This window comes from Nilaparvata lugens, chromosome 3 (assembly GCF_014356525.2).
Source record: "Nilaparvata lugens isolate BPH chromosome 3, ASM1435652v1, whole genome shotgun sequence".
Classification (NCBI taxonomy): domain Eukaryota; kingdom Metazoa; phylum Arthropoda; class Insecta; order Hemiptera; family Delphacidae; genus Nilaparvata; species Nilaparvata lugens.
In genome coordinates, this window is record NC_052506.1 from 4,545,138 (window position 1) to 4,572,312 (window position 27,175).

The 27,175-nt window shown below is 33.2% G+C and overlaps 1 protein-coding gene across 1 annotated transcript; it reads right to left on the minus strand.

Moving 5' to 3' along the window:
* Positions 1-880: 880 nt before the first annotated feature.
* On the minus strand, positions 881-19,320 carry LOC111059900 (cytochrome P450 4g15). Its single transcript, XM_039425303.1, is given in 11 exon segments — positions 881-1,075; positions 3,844-3,912; positions 4,752-4,867; positions 8,544-8,757; positions 10,213-10,288; positions 10,290-10,337; positions 11,804-11,876; positions 13,925-14,204; positions 16,208-16,314; positions 16,588-16,787; positions 19,023-19,320. Coding segments are annotated over 11 exon segments (1,395 nt in total). The 5' UTR covers positions 19,040-19,320.
* Positions 19,321-27,175: the final 7,855 nt, after the last annotated feature.

Genomic DNA, 27,175 nt, shown 5'->3' on the forward strand with positions numbered 1-27,175 from the left:
ACTCCATTCCTAATTAACCGATTGACAGAAATTTAACTTAAGGTCCTTATACCATGAGGATCTGACAATAAGAAATTCAATAAAATTGAATTCAAAAGGCGGAAAAAATGGCGGATAATTACTAAAAAACCATGTTTAAACAAGTTATCGAATTTACAGAAAATATTACTTCTTTATTCATGAAAAATATGGGGAATAGAATGGTTTAGTTTGGAAAGATAAATTTTTTGAATTTTCAAGAGAAGTTCTAATAATATAGTCGAAACCGTTTATGATCTGGAAAGAAAACGGAAACAGTCAATTGGGGTAACTTTGTACCACTTTTCCGAAGTTTTACAACTTCGAAAGAAGTACAACTTCGAACTGGAAAGAAAACGCAGTTTAGCACTTCAACAACCCATAACTCGCTTATTAGACCACTTAAAAATTTCAGTTGCCACCTTTTCTCACTCTTATAATGATCTTAACAATTATATTGGAAAAGATTATCCAATTTAAATAATAAAAAGTGTACCGAAACAGCCTTAATCAACTTATTGTTCTACAGCAGATTGATATTTATCCTTCTACATTAAGCAAATAATTGTCTTTCCAAAAAAGTTACATATAAGTTACATTAATCAACTAACTGTTTTTTAACGAATTTATAGTTATTCTTTCACATTAGTCAACTTACTGAGAAATGCAAAATCGTTGACTTGAATCTTAGACTTTACTTCGCTCGGTTAGTTAAATATCAAAATTAAATTTCATATTAATTTATAAAAAATTTAAATTTCATCCTCCTACATTAAGAAACTAACTGTCTTTCCAAAAAAATTATATAGGCCTATATTCTTCTACATTAATCAACTAACTGTTTTTTCAACGAAATTTATATCTATTCTTTTACATCAGTCAACTTACTGAGTCTCATCTCCTCTTCTAGCTGTCGACTGATTAGGGGTACAGGGGGGAACAGTCTCAGTGTCTCCATGATGCATCTTTCCAAGTACTTCAGTTCCAGGGTGTCTTCAAAAGTGATGTACCTGTCTGAGTCCCCAAATAACGAGTCTACTTCTTGCAGGCATTTTTCCTGTACAGCAAACCAAGTCAGGTTTGTTTCATCGATTGTTTTCATCCGAAAATAACATCTATTCCACAAATAATCACTAAAAATATCGGAAGTTTATACAGAGTGGTTTTGTGAGCTTTTATTACTCAATATTAATAATGAGAAATTTAAAGAATGGATAAATAATTATCAGATTTCTTTACAATTTTTGTGTGAGTTTTACATCTAAGTTTAACGGGACGATGTCAGTATACACCAGCGTCAAAAACAGACACATTCATCCTACCTGTCCATCCATAGTCGCTGTCCACTCCTGTCAGGTTCTGGGTGTGTCGGAGGACTAAGGTGGCGCGTACCCAAGTTTAACACACTATTATTTGTTCCTCCACCTACTGTCAAAAGTACTTACTTTACTCCCTGAAACATGATACTAAAGTGTCACTTTTTCGCTCTCGGTACTAAAAAACAGAAAAACTCCCTAGGGAGTAAAAGTGACTCATTTAAATAACATGGGAAGCATCTATATTTTAAAAACGTACATTTGGAATAGGTCAGAAGGTCTAAGCTCAGATGAGGAAGCATATAGAGTAGTCATTAAACCAACTAAATTCAATACCTCAACCAGACATTTGATCGATATATAAAATTTATGTTTGTATGCTGAAATTATTATTACAAACTTCATATCACTATACTAAAAAAATGTATTTATTTTTTTCTTTTATTCCATGTTATTCAAAATATCAGCCAACGAATATTACTTATTAACTAATCAAATTTGAAACGGGAACTTCATCATAGCTGTAGTTTTGGCTGTCATTGTTGTTACAACTTTACCCGACAGATAGTGCTGTCGGAGGAGAACTGTGATTACAAGCCAGCTGTTTCTGTTTACTTTTTAGATTATGTTGTAACACATTGATTGGTCACATACGTTTTTAATAGTTATTTGTGCATCTAGGGACTAAGTGCAACTTTTTCTCCCTGAGGGAAACTGTTGTCGCCCGATGGCGTAGCCGAGGGCGACAATTTCCCTGAGGGAGAATAAGTACTTTAGTCCCGTGATGCACACAACATTTTTCCTCCACCTACACCAATACCTATAACAATGAATAATTTTACTACATCTTCACGCTTTCACACTATTTCAGCTCTATTTCCTAGAGCTAAAATATTCCAAAGATCGAAATAGAGCTCTTTTACTTTTCCTCTACCGACCACGACAGTGTTGCCACATTCCTCATTCTTCAATCGCGGCGTTGTCGGACTTCTTCCCATGTTAATCTTATGGGTTTATTTTTACTCCCTTGGGAGTAAAAGTGATCACTTTTCCCGCTGGGAATTATTTTTAGTCCCATGGGAGGAAAAGTAGTACTTTAGTATTCGATTCCAGGGTGTAAAATGAGACTTTTGATAGTAGGTGGAGGAAAAAATTATTTTATTAGCAGTTTTTATGAAAATGTAGGTGGAGGAAAAATGTTGTGTATATCACGAGTGAAAAATGTTTTTTCTCCCTCAGGAAAATTGTTGCCCTCGGCTTCGCCTCGTGCTTCAAACTTTTCCCTCAGGGAGAAAAACTGCACTTTTCACTAATGTTATTACATTAGAGTCGTTGAATTGTGGATAAATAAATTTAAAAAAATAATAGAATAAGTGTATGTTTTACTTCCATTGTAGAAACTCATTATTATATAGAAAATTCATATGAATTGCTCTTGTGATTGAAAGCTGTGGCTAATAAAATGAATCTTCAATCTTGAAAGCGTCTAGCGTTAACAGTTCCATTTGCACATTAGTTTTGGATGAACTTTTCACAATATATGGACAATACATATAATTATGATGTTATAGTCTTTTTCAAAAATTAGGCGACAACTTGAGAAATATAACACTCATGGTTATAATACAAGGTTTGGTCGTATAATAGAGAGGCACAGATTAGACCTTTTTACGAAAAATATATATATACAGAGGCAAGAAGTGTTTTGAAAAGTTACCAAGCAGTCTCCAAGTATTAGAAGATCCAAGAATGTTTGCAAATAATCTAAGGGAATATTTGGTCAAAGGAATATCTGGTCGCTATATTCTTTTCAACAGTTCAACTTTGATTTTTGACGAAAAGTTTTTGTCTATGCTGGCCGAGCCTAGTTATTCATATTTATATATTTTATTTATTGACACTGTTCCAATGTATTTCTTACATCTGATGAATGAAGACTATTATTCTATTCTATTATCAGTTAAGCTGGGTTTACACCAATTTATTAAGAAAATGTTAACAACTTAATCCATATGGATTCTATCAGATTGAACGGAACTTGACAAACACATGATCATCATGTGTATGATAAGTTATGTTCAATCTAATAGAATCTATAAGGATTAAGTTATTAACATTTTGTATTCACTTAGGTGTAAACGCAGCTTTAGGCTGAGTAAAACTATAGACTTACTAATCAGTTAGATCTGTGGTAAAACGTTAGCATATCACCTTTTGTGAATAATGATTTTAAGTGAAAGAAAACATTGAATGCATGAATGAAAATTGAGCATAAATCAATGCAACGATATAAAACTGAACGTATTAGCTAAACTAAACTCGTAAATCAATATTGTTAATATCAGTAGGATAATGAAGTAGGATCTATGAATTAGAACCAATATAACAATGACAAACTTATCAGCCCTTGTGAATCAATTTTGTCAAAAACAGTAGGGTAATCTCTATCAATTGAATTTTAAATTTCAAATCAAGAATTATCTAAATTTCAATTTTATTGAAACTGTACCTGTATATCAGGACGACATCCCATCAAGCACATGAAAAAGCTTGTAGCTGCGGCCGTTGTATCATGACCCTGGAAGTGAAAAAATGAAATTTTTAAATCTAAATAAACAATAGAATATAATTATTAAAACCTAGGAAATTATATTCTTTATATGTTATGAGAGCAATAAATTGGAATTTGTTCTAGGCTGGAAGTATTTCATACATTCAGAATCTTAGATGCAACTGGTTACTATGTTATGGTATTTCAAATAACCTCTATAATACATTTTAAATTAGATTAGAAAATATTTCATAATGTGTCAAACTTATTGCATTAAAATTTGATAAGAATTTAAATAATTGTTTCATATGAAGCATCGCAAGGTTTGAACTATTCTCATTCATAGAGCATCGTTTTCCATATGAAAAGTGTTATTGCTCTTATCTGTTGAGAACATTCAGATGAATATATTCATAGATTCATATACCTCAAGATTATTTTCCTATACCATCAATCACCATGGAGTATTTCAAGTGAAACTATTTTCTATGAAAATAATTGAATTACCCGGACTACTTGAATTGCTCAATTTTTCAATCACAATACCTACATTGTTATCTTGATGTTTTCACTTGGTCTGTATGTGTATACTATTGTCTTTGGCTTAATAAAATGATTTTGAATTTGAAAAACTGTACAACGTAGATGTACATTTCATTCAATTGGCCTTCAAAAGATGAGTACCTAGTTGAAGTCTACTCTATTTAGAAGCAGTTTTGCAGTCTAATTATTCTCACAATATTGAATCAATTAATATATTAAAATTATCATTCAATCAATTTATTCAAGTTTGAAATTATCTAATTTTTTTTTGAAATTTATATAAATCTATTTGAATAACTTGCACAAATCTGTTGGGTAGGTACCTCAAACATAATTGTATCCACCTGCTCCTTTATCTCCTTGTCTGTTATCAGATTTCCGTCTTGCGAACTTTCAATCATCAGATCCAAGAAAGCCATTCTTTTCTTCTCACCCAAAACTGTAAATCAAATGCAAAATCATCATTCACACTCCTATATAGATAGATCCACTTAAAACTATTGCTAGCATTCCTTGTCAATAATATCATAAATTTTAATGCTTCTTATTCAACAAATGCTAACTGTTTGAGTGATATAATCACCAATGAGAAATGGAATTCCAGAACATTCTTATATGCTAAACAATATTTTTGTGCAACCTAGTGCGCAAAGTGACAGTTTGCTGCCCGAAAGAAACGTTTACGCCCGAGCCGTAGCGAGGGCGGAATGGTTTGTTGTGTGCAGCAGAGGAACTTTGCGCACGTATTTCACATTAGTTTTTCCTACAGTTCCATTGAATATGAAAAGTGGGTATTATGGTAAAATTGCCTGAAATGCATCAATGTCTTTCTGTGTAATTTTATTATTGATAAAAACCGCAATTTATTGTCAAATTGAAAAAATGTTGGTCCTTGGTTATAATTATAATAGTAATAATTACGCGTTGTGCTTGGTTGCACGTCTGCTACTATAGCAGTCCAGTCACTGTTACCAAATTCATTTTGATTTTGCTGCATGTGCTCCATATACCCTACTAAGTATTTTGCGTGGCCATGTTGCAAATCTGGAGTGCAGAAAAATTTTCCCGCACTAGAGCGGAAAAGTGATTCTTTGCGTTCTGTAATCAGTGCAGCAATGGCCACTTTTTCAACGTAACTGTAGGAAAATATTATTAACCAGAATCAGACCAAAAATTCTTGAAACACATTTACTGTCTATCAAATTAACTTGGTTTAAATTTGATAATTACTAGTATATTTAGATCTATTTTGGAAAATGTTATTCAATTTGAACTGGCATTAAAAAGCTTAGGTAGGTACATAATATTATATTATATATGATTTAGCTCTACGCAGAGCAGTCTTAAGAGGATATATAAAATGATATAGAAATTCATAAAATACAATATCAATTTCCTTCTAAGATCTCTGTAATTTGATGACCGCTCTCTGTCTGGATACACCCTAAATATAAATAAGAATAGATTCTTATCAATTTGATTGTATGATATGAATGTTGTGGCATTCCTCCATAATTGAAAGAATAAGACGTTGATATTGTCAATACCACTTTAATTTATTCGAAAATTAATTCACATTACAGAACCAGGTTTCATGGTTACACCTCCCACATCTTCAGCTGAGCTAATGTTGTTTGTTGCAAACAAACAGGAACACGCAACATTCGTTCATCTGAAGATGTGGTAGGTGTTACCATGGAACCTGGTTCTGTAGTGTGAATTAATTTTCGAATAAATATAGTGGTATTGACAACATAGACGTCTTATATTCTTTCAATTATGGAGAAAAACCACAACATCTTCAGCTGAATTGATGTGTTTGTTATTGTTGAAGGAACGGGAAATTCAATTTTAGGTTTGGTAATGGGGTTGTCAAAGGGAAGGAGAATGAAAAATGCTAGTGGGAATAGATGGATTAATGATGAAATTAAACTATGCTTATAACTTTAGAATGGAAAATTACATTGTAAATGAATTCTAGTCATCTTAAAAAAAATATATATACATCAAATTTGGTTGGTAGTTACTGTGGTGATGGGATAATCATTATGATTTTGAAAAGATTCTCATTAAGTAGTCTAAAAACAAAATATGATTCCACATAATTGAAATCTAATTTCAGATTTAAAAAAAATGTTTTATTTTTGAATATTGTCTCAAAAATGATATAGAAATTCTTATAATATAATATCAATCTCCTTCTAAGATCACTGGAATTGGGAGGACCGCTCTATGTGTGCATAAACCCTTAAATAAATGAGTAGGCCTATAGATTATTATTCAGTCAAGAAAGTTTACTATAATACGAGTACTCCGCATTTTTAATACATCCTGATTTCAGATTTCTTAAAATTGTTCAATTTCTGAGTTATCACAAACAATTTGTACTTATTATAGTAAGATTAAATTCAAAATGACATCATTCTTTTTGAAAATAAGATCAATGATCTAGTCTCAACCAATAATGACAGTTCATTAATTGCATAACATTGTACTCTTCTCTCTTTTCCAATAGACACTTGTTGGAGTTAAGAACTTTTCATTTGTGATAATCTACTCAACTGGTCAATACTTGGATCAAATAATCTTTGATTGTAAATTGCAATAAGTAAATCAAAAATGTGAAAGTAACACATAACCCAGTTACATTTATTTTTACATTTGCATTTAAATTATAATTAGAACCGTTTTGGGCATGTGGTACTTTAAATTGTTTTATTTCTGATCTATCAAAAACAATGTGAACTTATTATAGTAAGATTAAATTCGAAATAGCATCATTCTTTTTGAAAATAAGATCAATGATCTAGTTTCAACCAATAATGGCAGTTCATTAATTGCATATCATTGTACTCTTCTCTCTTTTCCAATAGACACTTGTTGGAGTTAAGAACTTTTTATTTGTGATAATCTACTCAACTGGTCAATACTTGGATCAAATAATCTTTGATTGTAAATTGCAATAAGTAAATCAAAAATGTGAAAGTAACACATAACCCAGTTACATTTATTTTTACATTTACATTTAAATTATAATTAGAACCGTTTTGGGCATGTGGTACTTTCCTGAACTATGCGTTATATTATGTTGAATGAATAAAATGAATACTCTTCCCAAGATAGCACTTAAAAAAAATCTGGTGTGGCGCACTCACACAACTTTCCTTGCCGTTATAAAAATTGATCACCTGACGCTAGTGTTCTCGCGCATCACAAGTCTACTATTCTAAGATATGAAACAGCTGGTGATAGGTCAATAACGCTGGAGACACACGAGGTCTGCTATCTCTTCGCAGTGAATGATTTAATAGAACCAACAGTTGCCAACAGTTTGCAATTTAATAATCACATTTTCTCGAAATTCAAGCTTATTTTCAATTTCAGGTGGAAATGTTACTGGACATTAATTTATTGCAGAGATTTTCATGCTCAATCTTTTCCACTTGAAATTTTTTGTTTAAATTGTATATGAAGGCTGATAATTGAGAATCTAAAATCGAACTTTGCATGGATGAGGCGGAGCTCCTGAAATTTTTACAGATATAGGACTTGTTGCAGTTCATAGATCTTATTAATGACTATTTCAGGTATGAATTTGATCAAAATCGTTGGAGCCGTTTTCGAGAAAACCCCTATTTTTAACAACATTTTCGCCATTTTAGCCACCATCTTGGATTGATTGCATTTGATCGAAATTGTTCGTGTCGGATCCCTATAGTATAAGGACCTTTCGTTCCAAATTTCAAGTCATTCCGTTAACTGGGAGATGAGATATCGTGTACACAGACACACATACACTCATACTCATGCCCTATGGTAATAGGGCAAGGAAAAGTAAAACTATACAATTACAGCCTACTTATTGTAAAAATAATCACATTATTGGAAGCTTACTAAGTTAAATTATTAAAAAAATAATGTTGAATGAATGAATAAAAATTCTGAATTTCATACAGATCTCTTCAATTTCTTCAGATTCTCCAGAGCTTAGTATTGAAGTTGTGCAGCTTTCATTTCTGACCAATATATGTTTGATAACCGATTCACTACAGCATTTTTGATCAATTTTGAAGATTGATTAAATAATTTATTATTAAAATCTAATTCAAACTCACCAAAATCCACATCATCAACATCCAAATCATCTTTTAATCCAGCAGCCTGTCCGTAGGAAAATTTGCTCTCCTCACCATTTTTAGCATCAGTTTTCTTTTTTGTTTCAGTTTTGTTTTTCGCATTATTCGTTTCCACAACTGTCTTTTCTTTCTGCGCCGAACCGTTGATACTGTTCTTCGACTGGAAATAGTTTTCCTTTTTCTTATTCATGACCTGCAAGAATTGAGTAATAATTTTGAAATTATGGTATATTATTTCACGATGATGAATAGAATTCAATGAAGTTGGAAAATATTAGACTATTACGAATTGATCTTGATATTGTGAAAACTGCTGTTTTCATTCAATACCTATAAATATCTAGAACAACATCACCTTTATCATCTAATAAATAAATTGATTAATATAAATAAATAAATGAATCACAATACAGGAAGCTGAAAACTTTCGTCTTTTCTGGATAACAATTATTTCGTGCTGGTGTGTGTACATTATTATCAAAAATAAAAATCGAGAAGTGAAAGTGCAAATTTTTATTGAGAAAATATGAAAAACCCAAGACATAACCTATAAACTTGAGTGTTGATAGGAAATGACATTGGATAATACGGCAAGGCAGAACATCCAAAAGGATCTCTTTGCCAATAAAAGCCATAAAAATGATTATAATCGATCCAAAATGATAGAAATAGCTATTTGTTCCATCTGTGAGTTATTATTTCCGTTCAAGGCTGTTCAATACACTTTTCTTTTATTCAAATTGGATAATCTTTTTCGATATAATTGTTAAGATCATTTCATTATAAGAGTGAGAAAAAGTAGCAACTGAAATTTTCAAGTGGTCCAATAAGCAACGGCTGGTTATGGGTTTGAAGTGCTAATTTCCAGATTCCGTTTTCCTTTCCAGATCATAAACGGTTTCGACTACCTATATTAACAGACCTTCTCTCAAAAATTAAAAAAATGTATCTTTCCAAACTAAAACATTTTATTCCCCATATCGTTCATAAATGAGAAAGTAACATATTTTTTGTAAATTTGATAACTTGTTTATTTTGACATAAATCGCGAAAAACACATATAAGAACAAAGCCAATGATGTACTAAATGTATTAAAAAAAACTCCAATGGAAAATTCGAAACCGTTCATGATCTGGAAAGAAAACGGAGTTAGCACTTCCATCAACCTATAACTCGCTTATTAGACCACTTAAAAATTTCAGTTGCCACTTTTTCTCACTCCTATAATGATCTTAACAATTATATTGAAGAAGATTATCCAATTAAAAAAGTGTAGGCTACCGAACACCCTTCAGTATACCGGTAATATATAATATTTACTCCGTTTAAAATATCATTTTTATACCAAAAATGTAGATTAGGAGACAACATGAGATTATAATAACTGAATACACATCATTTTGGACCATACGCAGTATCAATATTTTGGACACAGTAGATGGAGTTGCTGAGAATTTTCTTTCTATGATTATATAGACCTAATATAGACCTAATATATTTGTGTATTTTCTTAGTTAAACTAATTTTCCAAGTTAATATTTAGTATTGTTTTATAGTATTAAAAAAACAGTAATTTGTAGTATAAATAGTTCAGTTACTTAGTATTATAGTATTATTTTTTTATTGATAATATATTTTTAAACTCACGTTTGTTGTGAGTGAATGTATTGTATTGAGGATGCAAATCCTGCTCCTTGCTGTGTTAGTCATGTTAAATATGAATCAGTCTCAGCCACATCTTGGTATGTCGCAGATGCAAAATATCGCATACCCTGGAAAAATATTAATATTAAATATTAATTTCTGCCAATAAATATTGATAGTGCAATATACAAAATGTTCAACATGTATTGCGTGAGAATAAAACATTACATAGGCCTAATATATTCTAAATAATTTTTCAAACTTCGGTTTTTATTAATATCCTCTGCACTGTTGTCAAATTGACTGGAAACTAGAAATTTTACAAGCTGAAAAATTTTAACAGTGATGTAGGCCTATTACAAGCCAACAAAATGAATTAGGATGATTAAACACTACCAACTACTATTTATTATCACTATGTGAATTTTCAGTATATTCTTGGAATAATTGTTTGTATTTAGAAATTATTAGACTAATAGTAACTGATCAGCAAGAGTAATCAGTATAGGCACGAGAAGTTTATTCATATCACAGTTTCTTCAATTGGAAAATGAGAAGAAGAATTGAGAGGTTTAAAATTATAATATTCAGATCTACTCAGTCAATTCTTAGGAATGTGTACGGTAGATGATTGAAGCATATTATTTATTTATTCAATCATTCAGAACTACAAAACTTTCAGAAGAGTACCTTATAGGTAGGCTACCACAGGCTTATGCCCAAAATGGTTCCAATATTCTAATTCATACAACAGTCCAAATGTAGCTAAGTTGTGTGTCATTTCCAATACCAATTTCAATACCAATTTACATTAAAAAAATGAATTGAAAATACTTTTAAAATGAATTACCTAAATCAATTAAAAATTATTAGAAAAGTTCTAACTATGAAAAAAAACTGTAAAAATTCTTTATTATTTATTTTGAATAAAGAATTACGGCCATTGGAGTAGGAGTGATTGAGAGTAAAAGAGGAAATAATTGACCGAGCGAAGTGAGGTCTAAGATTCAAATCGACGGTTTGGCATTTCTCTTAATGTTTAAATGTTTGAATGTTTATGTGTTTTTATGTTGCGCATTTACGGAGAAACGCGGTAATAGATTCTCATGAAATTTGACAGATATGTTCCTTTTTTAATTGCGCGTCGACGTATATACAAGGTTTTTGGAAATTTTGCATTTCAAGGATAATATAAAAGGAAAAAGCCTCCTTAATACACCAATATTAGAGTAAAAATCAGACTATAGAATTATTCATCATAAATCAGCTGACAAGTGATTACTTAGACGTGTGGAGAAGCCAGTCTATTGCTGTGTTTCCATAAGGTCTATAGTTTGAATCAGGTACTTGTGGATGAGAATACTGCGTGAGGGTCTACTGTTCACAGAACTACTAGTGGTAGGAGATAATAAACTTAGTAGAATTGATGACGATGTTGTGAAATCTCTCCATAATAAGAAAACAAGGATATTGTCAAATTTTACAAAAAAAATATTAAAAACTTTAAAACAGTACCATGGTTTCACGTTTACCAACGCATCATCATCATCATTATCATTATAGGAGATAATTTGAATTTGTATTTTCTACTCACTTCATGACAGCCATTGCGTAGTCATAGCCACTGGTCTCATTTTGGGTTGTCTTGTCTAGTCCCATCACAGTTTCTGGAACAAAATTCACATTTTATAGATTCTCAATTTTACATTTGATTTCCTCTTCAATAGAAAAATTTTATTCCTGGAAACAAAACTTTGTCGTCTCATTCATGGAATGCCAAAAGGTAGGTTGTCTTTAGATTCTATTCATGCTTATTTAGAACCCTCATCTACCTACTCTGAAATTGTACTAACTGTGAAGTATATTCAATTGTGTATTTATTTCATGCAATAAATGAATTTGAATTTGAATTTGATACGGTAAACTCAGCCTTCACCGCTCTCATAGCCACCTGTAATACAATTAGAGGTGGCTATGCCGCTCTACTATAATGTTTTAGCCCACATGAATAACTTCAATGCTTCCTATCAGAGCATATTGGATTGGCGAAGGTAAGGTAGTAGAATTTAGAAGGAATCAGAGACAATATCAAAAGAAATTTATTAAAGGACATTAAGGCCCGCCACAAAGTAGACCCACGCTAATCCACGAAAAGCAACCCACGCCGTGGGATGTTTTGTAAACCATTGCTAGGCTTCTCTAGACATCTGTGTAATACATGCAATGAGTAATCCACTTGTTAGCTGATTGATTAAGAATAATTCTATAGCAATGGTTCACAAAATGGGATGTTTTGTAAACCATTGGTATAGAATTATTCATAACCAATCAGCTGACAAGTGGATTATTCATTGCATGTATTATTAACATTACACAGAAATCTGGAGAAGCCTAACAATGGTTTACAAAACATCCCACGGCGTGGGTTGCTTCTCGTGGGTCTACTTTGCGGCGGGCCTTGGAAGGAAACAGATACATGCTTTTAAAAACTCTCAACAGCCACCTTCTCGGATACACTCTAATACTTTCGCCGGTCCACTATGTTTCAACCCCTATAAAGAACACCATTTCTTTTTACAATGTTAACAGTTTGAAGTACCGTAGTTGATTTTTGGGTGAATTCTATAGTGGGGTTCACGGTATAATGGCAGTATTCGATTGACAATGGTATTCTTATCCTTGTCTATCATTCGACAAAGCAGATAGCGCTATCTTTTTCTAGCTCCGCAACGTTGCCAGATTGTGTTGGGACTTGCAGACTCCCCAGTATGTGACTGTGGGGCGATGGAGCAGACAGTGCACCACATTATATTTGAGTGTGAGAGACGTGCCTACCTGGGCAAGGCTAACGACTTCACTGTAGCCAGTCCCAAGGCAATACAGTACCTACATTTCATCCCTCGATGTGCACTTATAAAAGTCTGAAATATTCAAAATTTGACAAAAATGCCATACGCTAAATAAAATGAATGTGTTTAAACAATGTAGAAATATAATAATTGGGTAACAAAATATCCAATCTCAATAATTATGAGAGTGTTATTGATTCATTGATCAATGTATTTTTTGAAGAAGAATAAAATATAGTTAATTATTTTGAACTAGAATAAACAGTTGAAGGTGCGTACAGACTTGGGCGCCAAGGAAATGCGCATTTCAATATCTATCAGCTGATGCTAAGCTTACTATATCTGTATTTACAGAAACACTAAGATACAGATTTCATCAGCTGATGTTAAGCTTATCCAATCTGTAAAGTACAGAAACATCAAGTTATAGATAAAAATTAAATCAAACCAAATGGTTCTTTATTTTGACATCAATAGGCTACAATATTTTGAAACAAAACAATTTTTCAATCATGAACAGTAAATAACTATTACAGCATCACATAATTTTTTACATTGTAGCCTAATATAAAATATTAAACATTATTCAAAATTGCATTCTATTCTAAAAAGATGTCAAAAAAGCAAGATGTCAGATATAATAATCATGGAATCAGCTGATAAAGAGTGAAATGCGCGTGTTCCTAGCACATAAGTCTATATGCACCTTAAAATTACCGGTATCAGCTACTATGTTCTATAGAAGGCAGTGGCAAGGCAGATAATCGACAACGCTGTTGTCCTTTCTTCCTCCACTATCATTATAATGTGAACCTCACTATAGTACACAAATCTATTATATACAGAGTGTTCCGTAAGTAACTTACCCAAGAGTGTCTCAACAGTGCACTCGCTCATGTAGTCGTGCACGTCGAACTCTCTTCGGGTGGCGCTCTCTTTCTTGAGCCGGGTGACGAGCATTCGACTGTTGGCGTTGAACAGGTCGATGAACGACTTGAGGATGTTGAGGTGGAAGGTGGGAGCAATCAGTTTGCGATGTCGCCGCCAGGTGTCGCCTCCGCTGATCAGGAGACCGTTGCCCAACCAAGGCCGGAAGAAGTCGTAGTCCTGGCCTTTGTTGATGTGCTGGCTGCTGCTCAGAAGGACCTAGAGATGGAATTATTTCAAAATAAAAATGAATAAACCATTATATGAATGCCGAGAAGAGGATGCCAATAGACACAGATCAACAACACAAACAATATTTCAAGTATCAACAATATGATCAATTTTAAGGAGAACAATTACCAGAGGATAATCTATATCAATAGATTTTGAGAATCTAAAAATTAATAAAAAATCTAATAAAAGCGAAATGGCACTCACTGACTGACTGACTCACTCACTCACTCACAGAACTAAAAATCTACTGGACCAGAAACGTTCAAATTTGGTAGGTATGTTCAGTTGGCCCTTTAGAGGCGCACTAAGAGATCTTTTGGCGATATTTTAACTCTAAGGGTGGTTTTTAAAAGGGTTTAAAGTTCGTCATTTAGCATGAATATTCTTCTTATTCCAATATCTTTAAATTATAATTGAAATGTCCATACCATATGTTGATATAGAACTATAATCCAGAGAGAGTACCTCTTCGAAACAGTTGTCAACTGGTAACTATATTAAATAATTTTGTCAGGTTGGCATTAAGTTGAGTTGACTTTGTTAGGTTGGCACCAAGTTGAAGATTAAAATGCATTAATCCAGGACCTCCTAAATACCAATTCATCCAGTACCTCCTAAATACCTATTTGGGAGGTCCTGATTTATCGCGGAAAAAATTGATTGGGTACTGCTACTTCAATCAGAGCTATTCTTGGGAATACTATATTACTTGCCGTCAGGCTCGCTTCGCCATATCCGTTTAGCCAGACGTTTAGTCTGGACCCCCAACTGGATCGTCCTAACATATGATAGAAATATGACATAATATTAAATGTTTTGTGTATTTGAAATTTTCAAATTTGGTAGGTGTGTTCAGTTGGCCCTTTAGAGGCGCAATAAGAACGGATTTGGAAAAATTTCTAAAGATACGCTCAAAATCTGCGTTTTTTAGCGTTTTCTCAGCTTTATCGGGAACAAATAAACAGAAAATGTTCAAATTCACTACAGAAGCTCAGCTGGGGTGCAATAATGTTGTGTTAGAAGGAATTTGAAATAACGCCAAAGATACACCCAAAATTAGCGTTTTCTCAGCTTTTCTGCGTTTCCCCACCTTTTTCAATAATTGATAGAAATATATTTAAAAAAAATTCAGTACACAAGTTTAGCTGAGGTGGAAGAATTTTGTTCGCCAAAGATACGCCGATATAGTAACAGGTGTTTTTCAAGATCAGCCGGAATTAAAAGCAAAAATTGTCTTCAAAGAACATTAAATTGAAACATGTGTGATCATTAACATAATGATATTTATCTGATCTAATGTAATAATATAATGCGTTTCCAACAGAGTTTGAAACAAAAGTTTTCAACATAAGTTAATAACATTTTCTTTTGGCTGCTAGTTTTTGTTATCACAAAAGCTAATAACTTTTGTCACGTGTTTCGTCTGCAGCTGTATTATTAGGGAAAGCGCTGTAGTTTGAGGTAGGGATGCTGGGCGAGGGGGTTGCGGGGAAAATAGTAAGCTGTTTATTAACAAAGTTACTGTGATAAAAGAGGCTTTTGTTTATTAACATAACACATTTCCTTTGATCTTTACCGACTCTCGATGGATAACATAAATCTTGTTAATAACAAGGAATTTTCTGTTGAAAACACGAGTTATTAACTTTTGTTATGAGAAATTTCTGTCGATTCAATCAAGTTGACCACTTTTTATTAGTAACTCATGTTATCAACTTCGGTGTAAACGCAACTTAACATGATGCTATTGCCTTTTTTAATTAACATCAGTTGATAACAAAATGTTAAAAACTTGTGTTATTAACTCCGGTGTAAACGTAGATTCAAGATTCAAGATTCAAGATTCAAAATTCAAGATTCAAGATTCAAGATTCAAGATTCAGATTCAGATTTCTTTATTGCAGAAAACATTTATACAAATGCATAGCATCGTCATAGATTAAACAGGGTAAATAAAGCATGGTATACATGCTTTACTCTTCACTTACCTCAACATCATCTGGTTTGTAGATGAAGACTAGCAAGCGAGGGCCTATCCACATGCGTAACATATTCTTATACGTGTCTCCCTTGTCCACGATTCTTGTAAACACATCTGAAATTGGAAATAAATACGTTCATAAGAATAGATAGTAATTGATTAATGTCTCCCAACTATATTAATTTATGCCAGAATGATACCTAGCCTTTGGAGATATCATATATGTTGATTGCAAGAGTTACAGTAGGTTGCACATTTTATTTATAGTATAGGATTATATAGTATAGGATTATCGTATAGGATAATAATCCTTGTATAGGATTATTATGTTATACAATTCTACAGAATAATGTGAGTTAGAAATTGGAAGTTTGTTTTGCAGCATACCATTGGGACTACCAACGAACTCCAAAGCGTTACCCAGGAGTGGATATCCGGTAGGACCCGGAATATCAGCTGCCAGCTGATAGAGTCTGCGCCTGTTCATGCGGTAATAGGCAACCAGCGCTACAGCCACGCCAAACAACAGCGATAGGAATGTCGCTGTGTAGCCGGAGCCCACCTCTTTCACAGCAGGTGTCAGCATTCTGAAAACAAACACAAATAAGGAATCGAAAATGTTGAATGAATGAAAAATACTAGTAGTTACGTTGAACAGTAGACCTCGCGTTTTACGACGCAAATTGGTCAGTACATTATTTTCTCATTTTTTCGGGGAGAATTATATCATTATTACAACGCCTTCTTATGCTCCCTGATGCGGGAAATCCGAATCTGCAAACGGATTAGAAATATTCGTTCCCGTTCGGGAGATATGACCCCTTAAATAATTATATAAAAAAACGAAAATTGGTCAGTAGCCTACATTATTTTAACCATTTTTTTTAGAGAAAATAAAATCATAAACTACGCCTTCTTATGCTTCTTGATGCGAGTAATCCGAATCTGCAAACAAATTGGCATAAAATTTCAGTTAAGGAGATATGACCACTTAAATATGTCGAAAAAAGCAAATTGGGCACTACACTATTTTTCTCATATTTCAAGAGAAATTATATCAACTCTGACTACGTTTGCTCCCAGATGCGAGGAATCCTAATCAGCAAACGGATTAGCGAAATTCGTTCCCGTTCAGGAGATATGGCCCCTTAAATATGTCGAAAAACGCAAATCGGTCAGTTCATTATTTTCCTCATATTTCAAGAGAAATTATATCATTATCAACTCTGACTTCTTATGTTCCCAGATGCGAGGAATCCTAATCTGCAAACGGATTAACAATATGCATTACCGGTCAGGAGATATGACCCCTCAAATATGTCGTAGAACGCAAATTGGTTAGTTCATTATTTTTTCTGGAAAAACAATATCATTATCAACTTTACCTTCTTATGCTATTCCAATAGAGGAAACCGAATCTGTTAACAGATTGCCAGAATTCGTTTCTGTTCAGGAGATATGACTCCTAAAACATTGTGAGAAACTTAAATTGGTCAGTACATTTTCCCCATTTTTTCGGGAGAAATGATATCAATATCAACTCTGCCTTCTCATGCTCCTTGATGTGAGGAACTCAAATCTGCAAACGTATTAGCGAAATTCTCTCCTCTTCAGGAGATATGACCCCTTAAATACAGAGTGATTATAAAAGGACTTTACAACTTTGAAAGCACATAAATATTTATTGAAATAACTTACAGAATTGAGAAAAGTGTCATTTTGTTACAAAACACTTCAAGTTTAAGGTTTGGGAGTTATTTTGGTTTGATGTGACAGCCGTTGGTAAAGTGACATACATCCCACCGATAATCGATTTCTTGCCAGTCGAGCTACACTCGTACCAGCATATCAGGTGTAACTTGTGCAATCTATAGCGATCCGAATGTGATCCGATTTCGGAGGTCATTAAGATTGGCTGGTAGAGGCGGAACATGAATCTCATCCTTGATGAAACCCCACTGGAGAAGAAATCCAAGTGAGTGAGGGGGCCATGCAATTGGCCCTGCATGTTAAATCCAGCGGAGTTGAAAGCAATTGTCTAGAAAATCCCGAACTTTTCCGTGGGGAAGAGCTGGTTCACCGTCAGGCTGAAAGTAAGAGAGCACTTGTTCATCTTGTTCAGCATGAAGGTGCACCACCTCATTTCCATGGAGAAGTTTGGGATTTTCTAGACATTCGCTTTCAACTTTGCTGGATTTACCATGAAGGGCCAATTGCATAACCACCTCGCTCACCGGATTTAGCATCGATGGATTTCTTCCTGTGGGGTTTCATTAAGGATAATGTTTATGTTCAGCCTCTACCAGACAATCTTAATGACCTCCGAAATCGGATCGCTGCGGTTGAACAAGCTACGCCTGATATGCTGGTACGAGTGTGGCAAGAAATCGATTATCGGTGGGATGTATGTCACTTTACCAACGGCTGTCACATCGAACCAAAATAACACCCACACCTTAAACTTGAAGTGTTTTGTAACAAAATGAAACCTTTTCTCAATTCTGTAAGTAATTTCAATAAATATTTATGTGCTTTCAAAGTTGTAAAGTCCTTTTATAATCACCCTGTATATTGGAAAACGCAAATTGGTCAGTACATTATTTTTCTAATTTTTTTCGAGGGAAATAGTATTATCATCAACTATATGCCTTCTTATGCTCCCCAATCTGAGAAATCCGAATCTGCAAACGGATTAGCAAAATTCGTTCCCCTTCAGGAGATATGACTTCTTAAATGAATTGTTATAGAATCCTCAACGAAACAACAATCTCTCAAAAATTTATATATGTAATGGAATATTAACTGTGAAAAAAACTACTTACATTTCAGTTGCTGCCATCTATAATACGCACTCAAATATATTGTAAACCAGGCGTTAGTGTCTTCCAATTTCGCTATTAAAAAACACAACTAACTATAACAGTCACATAGAGCACAATAATACTCTTCACCGATAGTTATAGTTTCAGTTCCTAGTTGTTCCTACTCACTGTGAACTGTCAGTATTTCTCATAAATAACATCAATGGTTCCCATTTAAACAATGCTGTCAGTTATAAATGAACCACACTATAGAGTTGACTAGTTGCTACTGACTGAAAACTGTCAGAATTATTTATAATAACATAAATGTTTTCTATTTAATCAATACTGCCAATAGAAAGTGAACTCCACTGTAGAGTTGACAAGGTCCTACTGACTTTAAAATGTCAGAATTCTGTGTAAATAACATCAATATTCTACATTGAATACATACTGCCAGTTGAGAGTAAACCTCAATATAGAGTTGGAACTTCTCTTGAGACTTGACAAGTTCCTACTAACCTCAAACTGTCAGAATTATTCATAATAACTTTAATGTTTCGCACTGAATCGAAACTGACATTTTAAAGAGAATCGCACTCTTGAGACTTGACAAGTTTCTACTGCTTTAAACTGTCAGGATTCCTTATAAAAAACATCGATGTTTCGCGCTAAATCGATACTGACATTTCAAAGAGAATCGCACTATAGTTCACAAGTTAATCCAGTTCTGGGTTAAGGACCGTAGTTGGAAAACAGATCACAGTTCAGCTGCACTCTCAGACTTCTCAATGAATGAGGAACTGAGATAAGTTGCAACTTGACTTGGCAAGTTGAACTTGAGTGCAGCTTGCAGATCGATGCATTGAATGCAGTTTGTGGAGGTGGGAAGTGCATGTGCAAGCAGCAGCTGCTAGGATTGTCGAAGAATTGAGGGATTCAAAACGTTATGTTATCTCTCCAACTACAAAGAGGAGTAGGATAAATAGATAAAACTATAAAGCTATTCTTTTAATATTCCGCTGAGTTTTTATTTTCACCTTTTGCTTTTGTCTCACAATCTGAAACCCACAATGGAGAGGAGAGATTCTGATTAGGATTAGCGAGGAATTGAGAATTTCAAAACGTTAAGTTATCTCTCCAACTACGAGGAGGAGTGGGATACATAGATAAAACTATAAAGCTATTCTTTTAATATTCCGCTGAGTTTCTATTTTCACCTTTTGCTTTTGTCTCACAATCTGAATCAGCGAATATTAGGCCTACAATTCATCTGAATAAACTACAGTGAAACCAATCAGAATCGTGTACTAGTTTTTAGAATCATCCTGTTCAGTTTAGCAAGGCATGTTTTGCTTGGAACGTTTTAAGAATAATATCAAAGTATGGGCATAGAATAAATATTTTATAAATAATAGATATCAAATGGAATATTATAGAAATACTCTATGGAGTACCTAACATAGAAACACATGGAGACATTTGTATCAAGAATTGAAAAATCTAAATCTAAGCTTTCATCTACAACATTTTTCGACGGTCATGTCATTTTCAAGTGAGTGAATGGGTATTTAGATTTTCAATTTCTTGATAAATAAAAGTAGCCCTAACAAAAAGTTAATGGAGACAAATCTAAACCATAAATGAATGGATCCATCTTATAAATATTAAAGAATTACATTACAGAATAGTTGTTCTTCTTTGGTAATTATATGATTCTCAGTATCTGTGATTCTCAGTATCTATGATTCTCAGTATCTATGATTCTCAGTCTTATGATTCAGTATCAGAGACTGATTCAGTCTCAGTATCTATGATTCTCAGTATCTGTGATTCTCAGTATCTGTGATTCTCAGTATCTGTGATTCTCAGTCTTATGATTCAGTATCAGAGACTGATTCAGTCTCAGTATCTATGATTCTCAGTATCTGTGATTCTCAGTATCTATGATTCTCAGTCTTATGATTCAGTATCAGAGACTGATTCAGTCTCAGTATCTATGATTCTCAGTATCTATGATTTTCAGTATCAGTACCTATAGTGAGGTCCACGTTATAATGGCAGTGAAGAGAGATAGGAGAAAAACGTTGCCAAGTCTCTTCATTTTGCCACTGAGTGTACACAGCTGTAACTCAATTCATCCCATTAAATTTGATCTAATAATAATTATCATTTCCTTGATTAAATAATCAATTTAATGTCAAATTAATCAAGAAATTTTTTTTCCATAATTACTTTCCTTACCCTACTACCATAGGTAAGGAAAGTATTGCTTTCCAAAAAAAATTAAGGTACCCCAATTTCAAGTTTTCTATACGTTTCAAGGTCCCCTGAGTCCAAAAACATGATTTTTGTGTGTTGGTCTGTGTGTGTGTGTGTGTATGTGTGTGTGTGTGTATGTGTGTATGTGTGTATGTCTGTGAACACGATAACTCCATTCCTAATTAACCGATTGACTTGAAATTTTAAACTTAAGGTCCTTATACCATGAGGACCCGACAATAAGAAATTCAATAAAATTCAATTCAAGATGGCGGAAAAAATGGCAGATAATTACTAAAAAACCATGTTTTTCACGATTTTCTCAAAAACGGCTCTAACGATTTTCTTTAAATTTATACCATGGATAGCTATTTATAAGCCCTATCAACTGACATGAGTCTCATTTCTGGGAAAATTGCAGGAGCTGCGTAATATTATCGAGAAAAATGGCGGATAATTACTAAAAAACCATGTTTTTCACGATTTTCTCGAAAACGGCTCTAACGATTTTCTTCAAATTATACCATGGATAGCTATTTATAAGCCCTATCAACTGACATGAGTCTTATTTCTAGGAAAATTGCAGGAGCTGCGTAATATTCTCGAGAAAAATGGCGGATAATTACTGAAAAACCATGTTTTTCACGATTTTCTCAAAAATTACTCGACTGATTTATTTCAAATTCATACTCTGTATAGTTATTTATCAGCCCCATCAACTGGCATGAGTCTCCTCTCTGGGAAACTAATGGGGGGTTCACCCCATCCTTGAGAAATGTACTTTGTAACCTCCTTCTCGTGCATGAGGTAGGTAGGTAGAGCAGTCTATAAAAATAACACATAGTCGAGATATTTCATCTGTAGAACAGCTGTTTTGACGACTTTTAAAAAATCATCGGATTTCACAATTTACACAAAGGAAAAAGTACTCTGAAAACAATAATTTTATACACACATACACTACGATCGTAGTTTCAAATAATTATGTTGCCGCCAATCGTCATTATGTTATTTCTCTAAATTATTATCGTTTAAGAATGAGGCTCCCAGTTCAATGAGCAAGGAAAGTTGTGTGAGTGTACCACACCAGATTTTTTGATTCAAAAATTTGCTTTCATAACTGAGATTAGATATTTATTTTTATAGAAACCTGAAATGGCGGCTAATTTAAAAAGCTGTGATACAACAATCTGAATTTCAAAACAACAGAAATTAAGTTATTTGGTAGGTACTCTATTCCAATTTCTTTTTAAAATAATAGGAAAATAGAAATCCTATTCAAAATAAGTAATTTCAAAGGAAATAGTTCTGAAATAACTTTTCAATATTATTTATACCGGTACGAGGTGGTCTAACCTATACGTGTAGGCTGACTGAAGCATGGATGAAGTCTAGGATGGTTAGTTATCAACTTTTAAAATGTCATTTCAGGTATTGTAATTTGTGTTTCTCATACGGTAATGTCTAAAAATTATTCCATTGTTTCAAAAATACATTTTCAATCAACTTGTGTACTCAAGTATTTTGATAGAATGAAGAAAAAATGGCGACTGATAAGTTAATGAATTGTTTACTTTTGTACAGTCGCTGTCAAGAGTAAATATAAAATATTCTGGCAAACTGACAACATTGCAAAGCTAGAGAGAGATAACGCTTTATGTTTTGTTGTATGATAGGAAAGGACAGCAACAGTATTGTCAATCGTACACTGCCATTATAACATGGACCTCACTATAGAGGCACACATTTCTGAAATTAAATTAAACTAATTTATGAACTATGATTGAATCTAGTACTGCTCTGAAGGAGAGGAGTTGAACAATATGGATAGTAATAGCATAGAGAAAATATAGCATAAGAAGATATCTCAAGTATTTTTTTTTAAGATTACGTCCTAAAGACTCCAGTCATGGAGTATAAGACGAGTCATGTTATTACATAATAATTCTAACACTAAGTAGTTCAACCTAGTTTAGGTTTGAAAGGAATTCTTGTACACTATAAAAAGCTCTATCAACTAAATATTTTTTCATTTGTTTTTTGAAAATCTTCGTATAGGTCGTTCATGTCCCAAATCGATTTTTATAGTTATCTCAATCTGTTTACTATCGACTATTATTAGTGTTTTGTTGGTAGTCTAAGAAGGGCAAAGTATGAGAGACTACCAGCGTCACCAAAAACAACCACTCGGACTATCGTTTTGAGTTAACAGTGACATTAGCAACATGAGCTCAAATTTTTGTGTGAATAAATAGAATGATAAAGAATAAAAAATAAGCGCCCTATACCTTATCTTCTTATGCTATATTTTCTCTATGGTAATTCTCACTGTTGTAAAATATAAGTGATATATTTTTTTCTATCGTCTGTGATGCACTAATCAATTCGTTTAAAATGACAAACACACATTGACAACAAAAACTCAAAAACCAACGTATAAAATTAGATTTTCAGACCTATGAGTAATTTATTCTTTTGGTAAAGCTTGTCATTGAAAGATACTTCAGACCAAACGGTACAGTATTTCATAGCATTCAAAAAAATTGACCAAAAATTTAAAAAAATATATTGAATTAAAATACAATGAATTCCGATTTCAAAGTTCATAAAATTCGAGGTGGAATTGTTGAGAAATTGCCTTTGTTTAGATGCTAATGAATAAATCATTTTGGATTTTAGATTTTGAGGAAAACTTTGAATTCTTAACTTACGATACTGTTGTTTTTATATTAATTTTCCATTATATTCGTGATATTTCTAGATAGCATTCTAGTGTTCCATTCAGATTTTCGTTTAATAATAATTAATGATAATCAAATATACAGGACCTAAAATCCCGAAATCATAAAATACTAGCGATATGTCTCAATTTCAAAGTGATATATTGATATTAGCCCTAAAATTGGAGTAAATATGTGGCAATTAGATTAAATCAAACTATACCTCTCAGAAATCCAATCTCCACTTGTAATCAGTTCACTCCAGCAAAGTATAATAATTCACAAGCACTTCAGTCGATAAACTGCAAAACAATATTGAAGAATTTCAGTCTATTGTTTCAGCTTTTATAGAACCTTTAACGCTTTCCTGGGAAAATCCTTAATCACTCAGGCATCTCATCAAATCCCAACGCTCCGGAATTAACACTTCATTCATTTATTTTTTAAATATGTTAATGAGCAGTGAATGTAAAAGTAATTAGATAATGGTAATGAATTAATGTGTGTTCAGCACGAATGATACTATTATGGAAAATCGTCGTCAAAAAACCTTGCGAATGTGTGTGTTATGTAACCGGTTGAAAAAACCTGCTTTTAGATAAATAATAGACCTAACCACATCGGAAGCATGTATAACTTATTATAAAATCATCAATCTTTTGGAAGATCAGTTACTGATAACATAAGTAGCTTTAAATTACTGTAGGCCTACCCACTTACTTACAGTACTTTAACCTTTAACCTTCAGAAAAAAACTTCAAAAAGCTTCTCCATGAATTTTTTATTCTATCTGTTTTAGAAAAATAAGTTGAAAATGATGATTGAACTGGATGAATGTGATTATATTAATAACATCATATTAGTACCTAACTGATAGTTCTGTGAACAGTAGACCTCACGCAGTATTCTTATCCACAAGTACCTGATTGAAACTATAGACCTTATGGAAATACAGCAGTAGACTGGCTTCTCCACACATCTGTGTAATCACTTGTCAGTTGATTTATGATGAATAATTCTATAGTCTGATTTTTACTCTAATATTGGCGTATGAAGGAGGCTCCTTTTTCCTTTTATATTATCCTTGAAACGCAAGATTTCACAAAAACCGTGTAGGCCTATATACGACGCGCAATTAAAAAAGGAATATACCTGTCAAATTTCATGAAAATCTATTATCGCGTTTCGCCGTAAATGCGCAACATATAAACATATGAACATTCAAACATTTGAACATTCAAACATTTTAACATTTTAACATTAAGAGAAATGCCAAATCGTCAACTTGAATCTTAGACCTTACTTCGCTCGGTCAATTAATAATCTTTTTTAAGCTTTATCAATCAGCTTTAGTTACTTTCAGATCCTCGTTTCTTGTAGATAATCAGCATAATACTAGTAGTTCTGTGAACAGTAGACCTCACGCAGTATTCTCATCCACAAGTACCTGATAAAACTATAGACCTTATGGAAATACAGCAATAGACTGGCTTCTCCACACATCTGTGTAATCACTTGTCAGTTCATTTATGATGAATAATTCTATAGTCTGATTTGTACTCTAATATTGGCGTATGAAGGAGGCTCCTTTTTCCTTTTATATTATCCTTAAAATGCTAAATTTCCAAAAACCGTGTATATACGTCGACGCGCAAATACCTGTCAAATTTCATGAAAATCTATTATCGCGTTTCGCCGTAAATGCGCAACATATAAACATATGAACATTCAAACATTTGAACATTCAAACATTTTAACATTTTAACATTAAGAGAAATGCCAAATCGTCAACTTGAATCTTAGACCTTACTTCGCTCGGTCAATTAATAATCTTTTTTAAGCTTTATCAATCAGCTTTAGTTACTTTCAGATCCTCGTTTCTTGTAGATAATCAGCATAATACTAGTAGTTCTGTGAACAGTAGACCTCACGCAGTATTCTCATCCACAAGTACCTGATTAAACTATAGACCTTATGGAAATACAGCAATAGACTGGCTTCTCCACACATCTGTGTAATCACTTGTCAGTTCATTTATGATGAATAATTCTATAGTCTGATTTCTACTCTAATATTGGCGTATGAAGGAGGCTCCTTTTTCCTTTTATATTATCCTTAAAATGCGAAATTTCCAAAAACCGTGTATATACGTCGACGCGCAAATACCTGTCAAATTTCATGAAAATCTATTACCACGTTTCACCGTAAATGCACAACATATAAACATTTAAACATTAAGAGAAATGCCAAACCGTCGACTTGAATCTTAGACCCCACTTCGCTCGGTCAACTAGATCAATCTTCTAGAGTTTCTGCATTATTAAAATTTTTTCATACAGTAGTTGTTATTACCCCTATACCTTTTTTATTACCTATACAGTAGTTTTCATGAGTCCCCTGTAAAATATCAACTTTTTTCATTAGTTTATTTTTCATAGGGTCTAAATTTTCCGTAACCGGTACCAGTATCAGCTATGAAGGCAGTGGCAAGGCATAGAATCAGCAACACTGATCTCCTATCTTTCTCCACTGCCATTATAACGTGGACATCACTATAGAGCAGAGATTCTGGTCTAGTTACATTCTCAAGAGAATAGAATGTACAACAATTCCAGTACTTTCAATAATTGTACTTTCAATTCCAGTGTAATAGGGATGAGACGAGTATACAGGTTTTGAATTGAAATGAGTTAGTTTGGAGACTTAGTAACAGTAATAACAAATTCAAAAACATATGTTGTTATACTACATCCAGTCATGTACATTCTATAACTTTGGTGTAAACCCAGCTTCACAAGATTAAATGATCTTTTTAGATCACTGTAGCCACAAAACATGATTGTAATTATTAAGAGACCAGTTTATACGTTGTTGGAATGGTACACTAGTAGTTCTATGAACAGTAGACCTCACGCAGTTTCTCATCCACAAGTATCTGATGTCACCTGTTCTAGTTGATTCAGTTGAATCATAATTTAAAAACTGTTATTTGTTTTCTCCAAGATCAAAAATTCACTTATCTTAATAAACTCAGTTTACGTTTGAATTTGTATCCCATATGAGGGGGTCAGAATACAAGGGGTCCAAGTGACATTTTTCTTTTTTTGAGTTAGCTACAGTAATCGATAGCTGAAAGTGGTAAAAATCTAGTATACAAGAGGTATAAGCGTAAGTCTAATCAGTGCCGACATC